Genomic DNA, 16298 nt, shown 5'->3' on the forward strand with positions numbered 1-16298 from the left:
GTGCATGGAATTGGGGGTGGTGTATTTAGATTAATTGAAAATCAGTTAGCAGACAGAAAACAAAGAGTAAGAATAAATGGGTTTTTTTCTGAATGGCAAGCAGAGGCTAATAGGGTACTGCTGGTGTCAGTACTAAGGCCCCAACTGTTTACAATATATGTTAAAGACTTAGATGAGGGAACTAAGTGTAACATCTCAAATTTGTAGATGACACAAAGTTGGATGGAAGGGTGAGCGATGAGAAGGAGGCACAGATGTATCAGTGTGATTTGAACCAACTGTGTGTTCAAATGAATGACAGATACGGTGCAGTGTATAGAAATAGGAGGTTATCCATGTTAATAGCAAAAACAGAAAAACAGGCTATTATTTGAATGGCTATAAACTGAGGCAGCGAAATGTCTTCGTGTACAAGTGCTGAAAATAAGCGTGCAAATGCAGCAGGCAGTAAAGAAGACAAAGCATATCTTGGCTTTCATAGTGAGAGGATTCGAGTGCGACAATAAGGATATCTCGCTGAAATTATACAGGGCATTGGTGAGACCACACCATACTATGTGCAATTTTGGTCTCCTTATCTGGGGAAGGATGTTCTTGCTGTATGTAGATGGAGTCAAGGGTAGATTTACCGGACCGATTCCTGGGATGGTGTGACTGATATATGAGCGATTGAATCGATACAATTGGAGGTAAACAGAATGAGGAGCGACACCGTAGACACCGATAAAATTCAAACAGGATTATACAGGATAGATGCAAGGAAGACGTTCCCGATGGTGGGATGTCCAGAACTAGGGGTTATAGTTTAATGATAAGGGTTAAACCTTATAAGACTGAGACAAGGAAACATTTCTTCACCCTGAGAATGGTGAATTGAGAAATTCATTACTATAGAAAGTGGGTGAGGCCAAAATATTGTATTTTCAAGAAGGAGGTGGATATAGCTTTTATGGCTAAAGGGTCCAAGGAATATGGTGGGAGGACAGGATTAGGGTATTGAACTTGATCATCAGTCATGATCATAATGAATGAAGGAGCAGGCTTGAGGGGACAAATGGCTTACTCCTGCTCCTATTTCCTTTTTTCCTACATTGTCTTCACCTTGAGGTCTACCTCACACAATGGATATATAATCACACAAATTAATTTCAATTTATGTTTATTGCCATTATTAAAAGATATTCTTATATTTCAGGATTTGGATATTTAAGATAATCATCTTCTATAAATTCCATAAGGAAATTGTCAAGGCTTCCTATTCAAATTTCAAAGTATTTCAAAAATGAAAATTTGCAGCTGTTTTATGTGACATTGAAAATATTGACAGTAGTATTCACATTTATGAGACAAGAAGATCAATTCCTGGCCTTCAAAAAGCACTACTCATTTCTATGTATAATACATTTTGTAAAGAATATTAGGGTTCTAAGTTGCTCTGTGGAAATATTACATATGAATCCCACTTCAGTACTCACCAGATAGCCAATGTGGAGTAAAGGTATTGGTGATCCATGACGTAAACCCTTGCTTGAAAGAACAAGTAAAGGATTCAACACTGCATGGAGATATGACCTCATTTATCTGTGATACTTCTGGGTCTAATTCACAGACAGGATTCAGAAGGACTACTCGCGGGAAGAAGACACTCTGGCGAAGACACACACCATTTTTCATCAAGTGATTCCACAAATTCAATGTTTTGGTCTATAGAGTATAGTGAGAAGAGTTAAGTAAGTATTGGGAACATTTAGATTATAAAAGAATACAATGAACTATCAAAAAAAGGATAATTAATACATGATGGCCGAGCACTATTATTGCTCAACTATTAATCCAAAGATCCAGGAAATATTCTTGGGACCCAGGTTCAAATCCTGCCATGACAGGCCATAGAATATGCGTTCATTAAAAATCTGGAATTAAGAATCTGATGATGAACACTGTTAATTGTTAGAAAAGCCCATCTGGTTCACTAATGTCTTTTAGGGAAGGGAACTGCCATCATTACATCGTCTAGCCTACACGTGACAATGTGGTTCAATGAATTAAAAAGGTTAGAGAACTAAGTTTGCTTCCAACTCAAGTTTATGGCAAAAAAAAATTGTCAGCCTCAACATTCCAACATAAAACATGAATTTGGGCAGTCTCAATCCCGTTCCTCATGGCAGTCCACAAAATAGCACAACACTATCCTTGGTAGACACAAAAATAGCAGTTTAATTCAGAAGTTATAATACATTCAGTAAATGAAATGTCCTGTTCTTACTCCTAGAGTTAGCATTAAAGCACTTTCTTCGAGTATAATCTTAATGTTGCAACTAAGTATACCATATCTGATCTGGAATTTCCTGATGACGACATTGGCCACATTAAGTTACCACAGTGTTCAAGTTTCAGCACTAACTACTCCCATTTTGATGAGCAATAAGAAGACAACAATAAGATGAGACCAATTTAAAAACCTTAAACCAGTCATGCTTTTAAATGTAAGCCACACCTCAGCTGCTAACTTGAATCAGAAGAGTTATGGGTTCAAGTCCTTTTCTAAAGATCTGCCTACAAGACCCAAGGCTGGCACTCCAGCATAGTACAAAGGGACTGTTGTAGTTGCTGTCTTTCAGATAAGATGTTATGACAGATGCATGTTGAATATCTCAGTGTTATTTTGAAAAAGTGCACAAGTTATCTTCAGTGTATTGTACAATACTGAATCTTCGCTTATTATCACAAAAGAAAAGACATCTGGTTATTATCACATTATTGTTTGTGGCAGTTTGGTGTGCAGAAACTGGATTTCTCTTGTATTTACTCCTGGGACATGGGCATTGCTGGTCAAGCTAACATTTATTGTCCATCCTTTTTGAGAAGGTGATAATGAGCTGACATCTTGAACTGCTGCAGTTTGTGTGCTGTAGGTCGAACCACAATGTCGTGAGGGATGGAATTCCAGGACTTTGATCCAGTAATACTTAAGGGACAGTGATATATTTACAAGTCAGGATGATGAGTGGCTTGGAGAAGAACTTTCAGGTGGTGGTAACCCCATGTATCTGTTGCCCTTGTCTTTCTAGATAGTAGTGGTCGTGGGTTTGAAAGATGTTATCCAAGCATCTGTGGTGAACGTTTGTATGCATCTTGTAGATAGGACACATTGCTGCAACTGAGCGTCAGTGATGGAGGGAGTGGATGTTTATGGATGTGGTGCCCATTAAGTAGGCTGCTTTGTCCTGGATGGTTTTAAGCTTCTTGAGTGTTGGAGTTGCACTCATCTGGAAAATAGGGAGTATTCCATCACATTTCTGACTTACGTCTTGTCAACGGTGTACAGGTGAGTTGGAAGGTGATTTACTTGTTGCAGTATCTCTGACTTCTGACATGTTCTTTTAACTTTTGCATGTATTTGGCGAGATATTGTATTTCTGGACGTACAGTTTCAAAGCTGAATGTTATGTTTTGTTTTTGCTAAGTCCAAGTTTGTAGCAGGTTTTGTGGAGGGCTTTTCACCATGATGTCAAGCAGGTTTTCTCACCATACCTTACCAATTTTGTAACATCAACAACCTACCCTGCCCTTGTGGGTATTCATGTCATATTCAGGCTCTATCTTACCACACACCATTCTCAAAACACATCACTCACAGATAGCTGCCAAAAGACCGGCATCTCAGCTTTTGAAAAGCTGTTGTATGCTCAGACACGGGTTGGCAATCCAGCGTTACTCCTCACTGGCAACATCATAACATAGCAGCCACAAATATACAGCACATAAACAGCACACTGACACTACCTCACACATACAATCCCATTCTTCCACCCTTGTTACAGTTTAACCAGGCCATATACTTTACTTGTCTGGAGCAACATCCCATCTAAACATCCTCTAAGTCAGCATTGTCCTCATCCAATGCCATTTTGGACCCGCAGCCTGCCATTGTCCAGGAGGGGAACATAACATACATACAAGCAATTAGACAAATCTAAATATAAGCTTTTGTTTACAGACTGTAAAAGGGAACAAAACAAACCAATAGAGGCTGAGTTTCGTCCCCACAATGTAAATCAGAATATGGCATCATGAGCAATGAACAATCCATGATTTCTGCTGCACCCAACTCTCAGCTATTGATATCAAAAGGATTCTGGAAGGTTTATCAAAATAAAAAAAAAAGAACTGTGGATGCTGGAAGTCTGAAACGAAAACTTAAATTGCTGGAGAAATTCAGCAGGTCGGGCAGCATCTGCAGACAGAAAAAAGAGTCAATGTTTAGGATGCAGTTACTCTTTTTCAGAACTGAGTTCTTCTTGAGCTCTGAAGGAAGGTTATAGAACCAGATACATTGACACTGCTTTCTCTCCATAGATGCTGGCACACTTGCTGAGTTTCTCCATCAATTTCAGTTTTTAAGAGTCATAGAGATGTACAGCATGGAAACATACCCTTCGGTCCAAACTCGCCCAGGCCAACCAGATATCCCAACCCAATCTAGTCCCACCTGCCAGCACTTGGACCACCTTCCTTTCAAACCCTTCCTATTCATATATTCATCCAGATGCCTCTTAAATGGTGCAATTGTTCTAGCCTTCAACACTTCCTCTGGCAGTCCATTCCACACACGCACAACCCTCTGTGTGAAAAAGTTGTCATAGAGTCATAGAGATGTACAGCATGGAATATCTTTCCCCTTTCACCCTAAACCTAAACCCTCTCGTTCTGGTCTCTCTGACTCCAGGAAAAAGACCTTGTCTATTTACGCTATCCTCATGATTTTATAAACTTCTAGAAGGTCAGCTCTCAACCTTTGACACTCCAGGGAAACAGCCCTACCTATTCAACCTCTCCCTATAGTGCAAATCCTCCAACCTTGGCAACATCCCAATAAATCTTTTCTGAACCTTTCAAGTTTCACATCATCCTTCTGAATGGAAGGCGACCAGAACTGCACGCAATAGTCCAACAGTGACCTAACCAATGAGGCACAGCCTCAACATGACCTCTCAACTCCTGTACTCAATCTGCGACTCTATTTTCAAGGAGCTATGAACCTGCACTCCAAGTTTTCTTTGTTCAGCAACACCTGCTAGAACCTTACCATTAACTGTAGAAGTCCTGCTAAGATTTGCTTTCCCAAAATGCAGCATCTCGCATTTATCTAAATTAAAATCCCTCTGCCACTCCTCAGCCCACTGCCCAAGATCAAGATCCCGTTGTAATCAGAGGTAACCTTCTTCGCTGTCCACTACACCTCCAATCATGATGTCATTTGCAAACTTACTAACTATACCTCTTATGCTCACAACCAAATCATTTATATAAATAATGAAAAATAGTGGACCCAGCACCAATCCTTGTGGCACATCACTGGTCACAGGCCTCCAGTCTGAAAAACAACCCTTCACCAGCACCGAGCCAGTTTTGTTTCCAATTGGCTAATTCTCTCTATATTCCATGAGACCTAATCTTGCTAACCAGTCTCCCGTGGGGAACCTTGTCGAACGCATTACTAAGTCCATATAGATCAGGTCTATCACTCTACCCTCATCAATCCTCTTTGTTACTTTTTTAAAAAAACTCATCAAGTTTGTGAGACATGATTTCCCATGCACAAAGCCATGGTGACTATCCCTAATCAGTCCTTGCCTTTCGAAATACATGTACATCCTGTCCCACTGGATTCCCACCAACAAATTGCCCACCACTGATGTCAGGCTCACCGGTTTATAGTTCCCTGGCTTGTCCTTACCAACTTTCTTAAATAGTGGTACCACGTTAGCCAACCTCCAGCCTTATGGCATCTCATTTGTGAATATCGATGATACAAATATTTCAGCAAGAGGCCCAGCAATTACTTCCCTAGCTTCCTACAGAGTTCTAGGTTATGCCTGATCAGGTGTGGGGATTTATCGACTTTTATGCTTTCAAGACATCCAGCACTTCCTCCTCCGTAATATGGATATTTTTCAAGATGTCACCATCTATTTCCCCACATTCTATCATCAGGCTTAACGTATCCAACACACCAAAGCTCTGCCATGGATAACAATAGCTTTCAAAACCCCCCACTCTCCCACCCAACATCCTTGTCCTCCTTCTCCTAAGAATTCTGCAGCCATATCCCAGTTCTTCAGTATCCAGCACACTGCCTTGTTGCTAGCTTCAATTGTGCAGAGCAGTGCACAGAAGGATGATGCTGCAGATTGCTTCCCAGACTATTCTGATTATACTGGAGGTCCCCCCCAAGACTGACCCAAGCATTAGAATGACATCTTCAACAGGTTGATCCAAAGTTTTACCATGGCCTTGGTCAAAGTATGGGTGACATTAAATCTGTGCCCTGGATAAGTCAGGGGATTGTGCAATGGTGTCATGAGCCACGATAATAGGGTATAGCCCTTGTCTTGGAAAGTGCTTGCCCCAAGTGCAGGATATAGGCAATATGTGCATGAAATGCTAACAGTTATCACAGATAACCTGAAAAGTAATCATATGGAACCTTCTCTTGTGGATGAAGTCCACAGCATTGTGGTATGCCCATCTTAGTGCAGTGTACAGTCAGTGGCACCCTGCACACAGGAGAAGCCATCTGGTCCTGAATCCTACTGCCCAGGTTGTAGCACTGATTACATCATAGGAAAATAAAATGAAATGGTATAAATATGCATAGATGGCATCAGTCACTGTTCTGATGCATTTATAAGTGTATGACGAGAGATCCCTCATAGGTCACCCTACATACCACAGATGGAGCCAGTTGCAAAGGAGTTCAAAGCAGCTGTCACCTTCATAGCTACTGGGAGAGGATGACCTCCCACTCCTACAAACCTCAGCTTCTCCTCGGGCATCTGGTAAAGGTCTGTCACAGTGGCTCAGGACATAGAGAGTCTGTGTCTGTGCCTTGCTTATCTCTAGGAAATGGGAGATGGGGTCAGAAAACTCTGGACCTTCCACACACCTCATGTGGCAATCCCTCCCAAACCTGCATGTTCTTCATCCTCCGCAAGAGATTGGTGCTGCTCCAAGCCTTGCCCATCAACACTAGTACACTACATCCCTCTCTGCCTTCTGAGGAAGGCATCCACAGTGACCAACATGTCACCAATGACAGGTGAAAATTACCTAAAATGGAAACATAAGAATTGAAAGAGGTTCGCAGATCTCACAACTTTCATTGGTGGCAAACCCTGTTGATGTAGGGAAATACGCTGCATCCTGATACCATCATCTATCTACATTCAGGCTCAGCGTGAGCAGCAACATGGTATAATGTCATGACATCTGAGTGACCACCCCACGTGATCAAGAAAGGAGTGCTCCAATACCCTTCCTATCACAGACACACTGTAAATACTGTGGCCTCCACATTGGAAATTTAAAAGACTGGAGCGGGCGTAATTAAAGTGGAACGACAGGACTCAGAGCATGTAGAGAACTGTTGAAGGTGAAGTGTAAAATAATGAGTATCCACATTGGGTGGTAATGAGTTATCAGAATAGTGCAGGATAAAAGCAGTCATAGAGAGTTCCTGGCGACCAGGCAATATCCGTACTGATGATATTCACCCCAACCTGCACTCATTTGATATTCTTTACATGTGAAATGGCTGAGACAAAGCCCAGAGTGGGTGAAAGCATGGGAGCTATGTCTGCTGAACGATTGGATATTGAAGGTGCAAATACATGAAGCAAGCAATTGCAAGTCCCAGTGATATTTAATCAGTTCATCATCCATTTGCAATGCATGCAGACTGAAAGTGCATAGGATGCAAATGCTGATCAAATGCAATTTTCACCATGCCTCTAGTGCTTGCAAATTGAATATTGGCATCTCAATAATCCTCATTTTAGCAGCAATGACTTAAAAAGAGACCAAGGTGAGCCAAAAATGAACCAATAACCATCCAAGTACGCTGTGGGAGGTGAATACAATGAGAAGTTGAATGCTTATTGTGGCTCTGGGATGGGAAGAGGGTATGAGTGCAGCAGGTACTCTGTTTTGATGTAATGTGCTACCTTCAGCAAATTGCTGTGCATGCTGAGCTGAATGAATGATGTAGACATGACCTTCGAGATTTGATACAGCATGTCTCACTATATGAATAAGTGTTTTCAACCAAATGATGGAGCAGGTATAAAGGATGCCATCCTTTTCCAGGTATTTGCTGAAAATGTGTTGCTGGAAAAGCGCAGCAGGTCAGGAATGAAGAAGGGCTCATGCCCGAAACGTCAATTCTCCTGCTCCTTGGATGCTGCCTGACCTGCTGGGCTTTTCCAGCAACACATTTTCAGCTCTGATCGCCAGCATCTGCAGTCCTCATTTTCTCCTTTTCCAGATATTTGCTGAGTAGCAATTGTTTCTGGAATGTGTGGTAAGCTGGGCATATAATCAGATGTGAGGGACACAATAGGAGCAGGTTGGTAGTCAAGGAGGCATGTTTGGAACAATGTAGTGAGAATTCCTGATTTGTCTCACAACAAGAATCCCTCTAAAAATCTCACACTTAGCAAAAAATGGTAAGATTCAATCCCTCAGATAACTTCTATCAAGAGTCCGCTCAACCCTTTCTTAGCAGAGCATCCCATCTATCCTCATAACTGAAGTATTTTACCCTTGAAAGAAACACAAGACTCAGAACTTAACCAATACTTCACATGAGACCAAAACAATGCTTTATAAGTGATCATCAGAACTTAGTTGCTTTTGCACTCGATGGCTTTATTTCCACAACCCAAGATTTCATGTCCTTTTAACTATTTTACCTGTCCTGTCACCTTCAAGTACTCTTTTCATACTTTAAGCAGTCTGTTGCATGCTCAATTTGCCCCAAAGTGTCAGCAGCTCTTTTTTTAACATGCCAGTTGAGAAATCCATTGTGGCTTCTGTACTATTGATTATTACAAGTCTATCTTCTTTGGTCAACATACACTTTTGATAATGGGAAACTTAATCTCATTGCTCCATGCATGATGAGACTGGCAAGTATTGGCAAACTTGTAAATACAGCCTGTACAATTTGCTCACCATGTAAGCTTGAATTTGAAATTTAAATAAGGCACCTCAAAGCTATCCTGTGAGATGATGACTACCTCTTAGAGATCACTGCTCAACATATGTCTTGAGTACTCACAGATCAGCCTGAGGCTGTCACCTTTAGACCTGAAAAGTACCCAGTCTACCTTAAATCATTCTAGAGTGTAAGGTACCTCAAATATTTGAGCAAAGGTGGAAGCTATCATTATTGTGCTGTTACTATACAGTAGCAAAATATGTGCTACTTTCCAGTAACAGGGTGCTGCTGTGAAACCAAAATGATGTTCTGCACACCATGCAAATAAGTAATGTGATATATGAATTTCAGATTATCAGCTGAGGCAAAAGCACAGTTCACTTATGCTTGCTAGAAACCACACATATTCATACGTAGTGTCTTGTCTAGTGCAAGATAAAGTAACATGCATTATGCCTTTGTGAATCAATTAGAGGCATGGGGGACCATGGCTCTCTGGTGCATTCGCTTTGGCAAAGTCTTGACCAATCAGGATTGATCCGCCAAATGATCAGCATCCTTTTCTCATGTAATGTTAATTGTTTTCCCTTTGTTGTTGCATTCTTGCATCTGCCCTGGTGAGCCTAAGATGAAAAGCTTTGACAGCATTTCTCTCTTCTCAGTAATAGTTAAGATAATTGAGTCATTGTCCACTAAGAGTCATCGACATCCCTTCTCCATCAGGGATAATCAGAATGGTTTTGTGTGTGGAGAATCATGTCTCACAAAACTGATTGAGCTTTTTGGGGATGTGATGAAGAAGATAGATGAGGGCAGAGGAGTAGATGTTGTCTACATGGGCTTTGATAAAGCTTTGTCAAGGTTCTGCATGATAGACTGGTTAGTAAAGTTAGATTACGTGAGATCCAGGGAGAGCTTGCTAATTGGATACCAAACTGGCTCAAAGGTAGGAGACAGAGCGTAGGGGTGGAGGGTTGTTTTTTGGATTCCAAGACTGTGACCAGCAGTGTTCCACAAGGATTGGCGCTGGATCCACTGTGGTTTGTCATTTATATAAACAATTTGGATGAGAATTTAGGAAACATGGTTAGTACATTGCAGATGACACTAAAATTAGTTGTATCGTGGATAGTGAAGAAGGTTATCTAAGATTACAAAGGAATCTTGATCAGTTCAGCCAACGGGCTGAAGAATGACAAAGTTTAATTTGGATAAATATGAGATGTTGCATTTTGGTAAGATGAACAAAGGCAGGACTTCTACAGTTAATGGTAGGGCCCTCGGGAATGACGTTAAACAGAAAGACGTTAAACAGGATTCAAGTGCACAGTTCTTTGAAAATTGCGGCACAGTGGCTCAGTGGTTAGCACTGCTGCCTCACAGCACCAGGGTCCCAGATTCGATTCTAGCCTTGGTCTGTGTGGAGTTTGCACATTCTCCCTGTGCCTGTGTGGGTTTCCTCCCACAGTCTAAAGATGTGCGGGCCAGGTGAATTGGTCATGCTAAATTGCCCATAGTGTTAGGTGCATTAGTCAGAGGGAAATGGGTCTGGGTGGGTTTTTCTTTAGAGGGTCAGTGTGGACTGGTTGGGCCGAAGAGCCTGTTTCCACACTGTAGGGAATCTAATTTAATCTAGATAGACAGGGTAGCACAGAAGGTGTTTGCCTTCACTGCTCAGACCACTGAATATAGGAGTTGGGATGTTATGTTGTGATTGTACAGGATATTGGTGAGGCCACTTTTAGAATACAATTCTGGTTGTCCTGCATTTGGAAGGATATTATTAAATTGGAGATAAGGTAAATAGCAAAAGGTCTTTTCTGTAGGGTGGGGGAGTTCAAAACTAGAGGGCATATTTTTTAAGATGAGAGAAGAAAGATTTAAAAGGACCTGAGGGACTATGTTTTCACCCAGAGAGTGGTTTGTAAGTGGAATGAACTGACAGAGGAAGTGATAGATACAGGTAGTTACAACATTTAAAAGACAGATTGATGAATAGGATAGGTTTAAGAGGGATATGGGAAAAATGCAGGCAAATGGGATGAGTTTAGGTTGAGAAACTTGGTCAGCATGGACAAGTTGGACTGAAGGGTGTGTTTCCATGCTGCATGACTCTATGGCTTGAGAGAAAGGCGGTTGGTCTTATAACTTCAGGGCATCAGTCTTCCTCAAGTATGGGGCAAGGCAAGAGGCAAGACTCCATGAGATACCACAGGATGTAGGACTAAACCAATGTTGATGACATAATTCTACACCGCAATCTAGCCATTTGGCCAATTTATATGATTATTTTCCCTGGGATATATTTCCTCATCATTATTCTAGATCCTGCATTTCTCTTAATTTCCTACCAACTTTGCTGTACCAAATTTACTCCACTATTTGGGAGCCTATAGAGTACATCCTGTAGCATACTTGCACTTGGGTTCTTGATCCCCTTCGAAGGTCTGGTCTCCCCAGCAATACAACATTCTACTTAATCAATACTTACATCCTGCCTCATTTTTTTCCTTCTTTACCTTCCTTGAACATCTTTTATCCAGCAATATTCAGCACTCAGTCATAGTCATGGAGATGTACAGCACGGAAACAGACCTTTTGGTTCAACACGTCTAGTCCCACTTGCCAGCATTTGGCCTATATTCTCCTAAATACTTCCTATTCATGTACCAATCCAGATACCATTTAAATGTTGTAATTGTACCAGCCTCCAACACTTCCTTTGGCAGCTCATTCCAAACCTCTGCATGAAAAAAAAACCTTACCCTCAGGTCCCTTTTAAACATTTCCCCTCTCACTTAAAACCTATGCCCTCTAGTTTTGGACTCCCCTACCATGGGAATAAGACATTGGCAATTCACCCTATCCATGCCCCTCATGATTATATGAACCTCTATAAGGTTACCCCTCAGCATCTTATACTTCAGGGGAAAATGTCACAGCTTATTCAGCTTCTTCCCATAGCTCAAACCCTCCAACCCTTCCGACATCCTTGTAAATCTTTTTTGAAATCTTTCAAAGTATAACAACATCTTTCCTGTAGCAGGGAAACCAGAGCTGAATAAAGTATTCTAAAAGTGGCCTTACCAATGTCCTGTACAGCCACAACATGACATCCCAACTCCTATACTCAATGCACCGACCAACGAAGGCAAGTGTGCCAAACACCTTCTTTACCACCCTGTTTACCTGTGACTCAACTTTCAAGGTACCTACACCCCTCGATTTCTTTGTTCAGCAACAGTCCCCAGGACCCTACGATTAATTGTATAAGTTCTGACCTAGTTTGCCTTATCAAAATACAACACTTCACATACATCTAAATCTGCCACTCCTTGGCACACTGGCTCGTTTGACTTCGTCCTGTACTTCTTTTGAGCCAGGTCTCCATTATTAACATGACATCATATTTAGCTATCTCCACCTGCAGCTCACTAGCCTTATTTAGCACACTTTGTGTACTTACATTTATGCCAAGTAAACTGCATTCCCTGTTAGTCTGATCCTATCTGAAGATTTATTATTTCTTACTTTAGTACAATCTGCCTCTCCCAAGTCTTCATGTGTCATGTTTCTCCTTTCTAATGGCACATCCTGGTGTTCATACCTCTCCTACATTAGCTTAATCCTTCCTCAACAAAACAAACAAGCCATTTTAGGTGGAACATATTCAATCTTCATAGATTGATACAGTTCTGTATCCAAATGTCTAGTTCTAAGGTCATAGACAGAGGGTGGTGATGGAGGGTTGCCTTTCAGTCTGGAGGCCTGTGACCAGTGGTGTGCCACAAGGATCAGTGCTGGGTCTACTGCTTTTCATCATTTATACAAATGATTTGGATGTGAACCTAGGAGGTATAGTTAGTAAGTTTGTAGAGGACACCAACATTGGAGGTGTAGTGGACAGCGAAGAAGGTTACCTCAGGGTACAAGATGATCTTGATCTGGAATGAGCTGCCAGAGCAAGTAGTGGAGGCTGGTACAATTATAACATTTAAAAGGCATCTGGATGGGTACATGAATAGGAAGGGTTAGGATATCTGGTCAGCACTGCCAAGTTGGACCGAAGGGTCTGTTTACAGCTGCTGTACATCCCTACAACTCTAGATGCAACTGCTTCAAAACCAAAATCTGTATACTTGGAATCTAAAACCTTCTGTCCTGCACCATCTCTTCAGCCATGGATTCATTTCCTCTTTTCTCCTATTTCTATACTCACTGGCATGTGAGATAGTTAGTAATCCAGAGATTACCTTTTAGGTCCTAATTGCTAGTTGCTTTCTTAGCTTCTAATCTTTCTACATATTTATGTTATTGTATCAATGTGGATCTAGTTGTTCACCTTCTCTGCTCAGTAACATTCAGGGCCCCACACTAAGGAGACAACATTATACCAACGACAGTTACAAATGACTTTATCACTACAAGGTGTTTTGGACTATCCTGTAATAGTGAAAGGCATGATATAAAAGCATGTTTTATTTTATTTGTAGAGGAATATCTTATCCAGCGCTATTGGATAATCAGTAAAGTAAGGTCTTCAGCTTTAAGAGATCTGAAAAAATAAACCTAACTCAAACTAACTGTATAACATATTAAAGACAACATTAAATGGGAAGAGAACTGTTAAAAAGCCTAACTGGCTCACATCAGAACAATAAATACATGTTATGAATCACTAGTCCACAGTTCTGGCAAAGGAATTCCTGAATAAATAATTTTCTCGATGTTTCAGCCAGAAGACTAAAGGCTATAAATATGTATTATTTTAGTTTTGCAGAACAATATCATAAATATTAATTACATGTGGTTATCTATTTTTAGTGACAAATGCAATAAGGAATAGAAGTTTTCAATTTGAACAGTATAATGCTATATACATATTATTCACTGTATACTACTTCACAATGTGCAAAAACCATTCAATTAAAGGAAGCTATAAAAGCTCCCCAATGAATTGGTAAGTTTACTTAATGAATATCTAGATATTGCATAGTAACTAACCCAGAAGCCTAAATCCATCCCCAGCCAGTCACTCAGTACTCATATAAATGGTTTGGCATTCAGATTGCCCAGATTATGGGAGCATGTGCAGTGAAATAATCAAAATAATTTTGAGAACAGGAGAGAAGTAAGATAGAAAGTGCCAGAATTAAATGCCAAGGAGGAATCTGTAACAGGAAATCAACAGGAATGGGAAAGATAGCAGAAACATAAGACAAAAAAGGGGAATTAGCAACTCAAAAACCACCAAGAATAGCAGCAGGATTAATAGCATTAGAGGCATTATGAACTGGAGTAGGACCAGTAAATTAAGAGCCATCAGAAGCAGTAATAGGTAATCCAACACTAGATGATTTGCAAACAGAACAACCATTAGAAACAGACAAAATCGATACCAGATATTAGAAGCTTTGGGAGATGATGGATATAGCACAGCAAACAAGAGCAAACAAGAAATGTTGGCAAGTCTGAGAACTAGTGACAGATTTGGAAAGGACATGATAACCAGTAAGAGTGGAGTCACTGAGAAGAACGAAGAGAGAGTGGAACAGGATGAATGGAGCCAGCAGATCAACAAAAACAGATGTAGAACTAACAGGAAAGGAGTATTTAGGATGACATGAAGGGGGGTCTGCCAACAATTAGAAAGAACAATGTGAGGTACAGGAAGTATGTGTTGAAAAGCTCATGGTTAACTCTCATGTGACTTCTGTATTAAACATGAACTTTACAGGAACGATGGACTATGACCCATATACATCTTTGTGTTCCAAATTTTTGTGTGGCTTTCATTGTTATATTATCATTCTACTGCTGCAGTTCTGTCAGCTAAATGGCAACAAAACACATGTATAGCAGCTAATAAATTAAATTTTATATATTTTTCAGCAAGAAATATAAAGTGAGGTATTTGCTATGCACTCACATATTTACTCCGTTACATTTGTCTAACACTAAATGAAGAATATCTTCATACCTACATATGATGGTGGAATATAAAGGATTAGTGGAACTTTTACATCTACAAAGCTATTTATCAGAACGTGCACTCTTAGAACCAAACTATAGAGTCAGGATGAATATAACATGAGGGGAATGACCTGGACCCAATATACCGACCACTGCAACGGAAAGCTGGAACTGACAACCGGAAGCAGCAGATTCAAACCACTACAAATGGCGGAGGAAAGATCACAGAAGCGCTTCACAGGAGGCTCCCAAGCACTGAGGACGTCACCTAGACAGAGGACGAAATGTCTACAACACAAATTCCCAGCTTGGCGAACAGAACCACAACAACAAGCACCCGAGCTACAAATCTTCTCACAAACTTTGAACATGAGGGGAAAACTAACTTGTTCTTTCATCTTTCTTGCAATATAATAAACTACAACCAGCAGACACCTGCAAAACATTTCTAATGAAATTACAACAGTATTCCCCATTCCTCCTAAATGTTCATTCTCTGTAAAATCAATTATATATATAAAAAAGCGTCCTTGCAATCTCGATTTCTTACCTTGTTTTCTTTATTCTTTCATAGAATGTAGGCATTGCTTGCAAGGCTAGGTGAACTGAGATTGCCTGCCCTTAATATCACAGCTCATTTGACTGACTACGGCATAAATGAACCCCAGTAAAACTGGAGTTAATGGGAATAAGGGAAGAACTCTGTGTTGACTGGAGTCATACCTAGCACAAAGGAAGATCATTGATGACAATTGGAGGTCAATCCTCTCAGCCATAGAACATCATTGCAGGAGTTCCTCAAGGAAGTGTCCTTGGTCCAACGATCTGCGGCTGCTTCGACAATGACCTTCCCTTTGTCACAAGGTCAGAAGTGGGAGCGCTCGCTAATCATTGCACAGTGTTCAGCACCATTCATGGCTCCTCAAATACTGAAGTAGTTTGTGTCCATATGCAGCAAAACATGGACATCATCTAGCCTTTGGTAGATAAAAGCGAACAACATTTGTGTCACACAAGTGCCAGGCAGTGACTGCCACCAACAAGAGAGAACTCAAACCATTGCTCCTTAATGTTCAATGGCATTATCATTGCTAAATTCATCACTAACCTGGAAGTTATCATGGAGCAACAACTGAACTGGATCAGTTTTGTTAATATGTGGTTACAACAGCACAAGGCAGGAGAGGAGTGGTAGCAGCGCAGGCATTGTTGGTGAGTTGGCTCAAGGCTGTCTTTCAGTTATATCTTTATTCTCATCCTCTTTATTCTTACACTATACACTTTTACTATACTCTACTATACTTACACTATACACTACACTACA

At 40.7% G+C, this 16298-nt stretch overlaps 1 protein-coding gene across 3 annotated transcripts in view; it reads right to left on the minus strand.

Annotated features, from left to right (window-relative positions):
* LOC140463494 (uncharacterized) overlaps positions 1-16298 on the minus strand; it is a 247028-nt gene that overhangs the window by 192513 nt on the left and 38217 nt on the right. For 2 of the 3 annotated variants that reach the window (XM_072557516.1, XM_072557517.1), the window contains exon 5: positions 1476-1704. In XM_072557516.1, the coding sequence (XP_072413617.1) occupies positions 1476-1704 (229 nt within the window). The remainder of the gene's footprint in view (positions 1-1475; positions 1705-16298) is intronic. The other variant, XM_072557518.1, reaches the window with a different exon arrangement.

The sequence above is a fragment of the Chiloscyllium punctatum genome, chromosome 38 (genome assembly GCF_047496795.1).
Source record: "Chiloscyllium punctatum isolate Juve2018m chromosome 38, sChiPun1.3, whole genome shotgun sequence".
Taxonomy (NCBI): domain Eukaryota; kingdom Metazoa; phylum Chordata; class Chondrichthyes; order Orectolobiformes; family Hemiscylliidae; genus Chiloscyllium; species Chiloscyllium punctatum.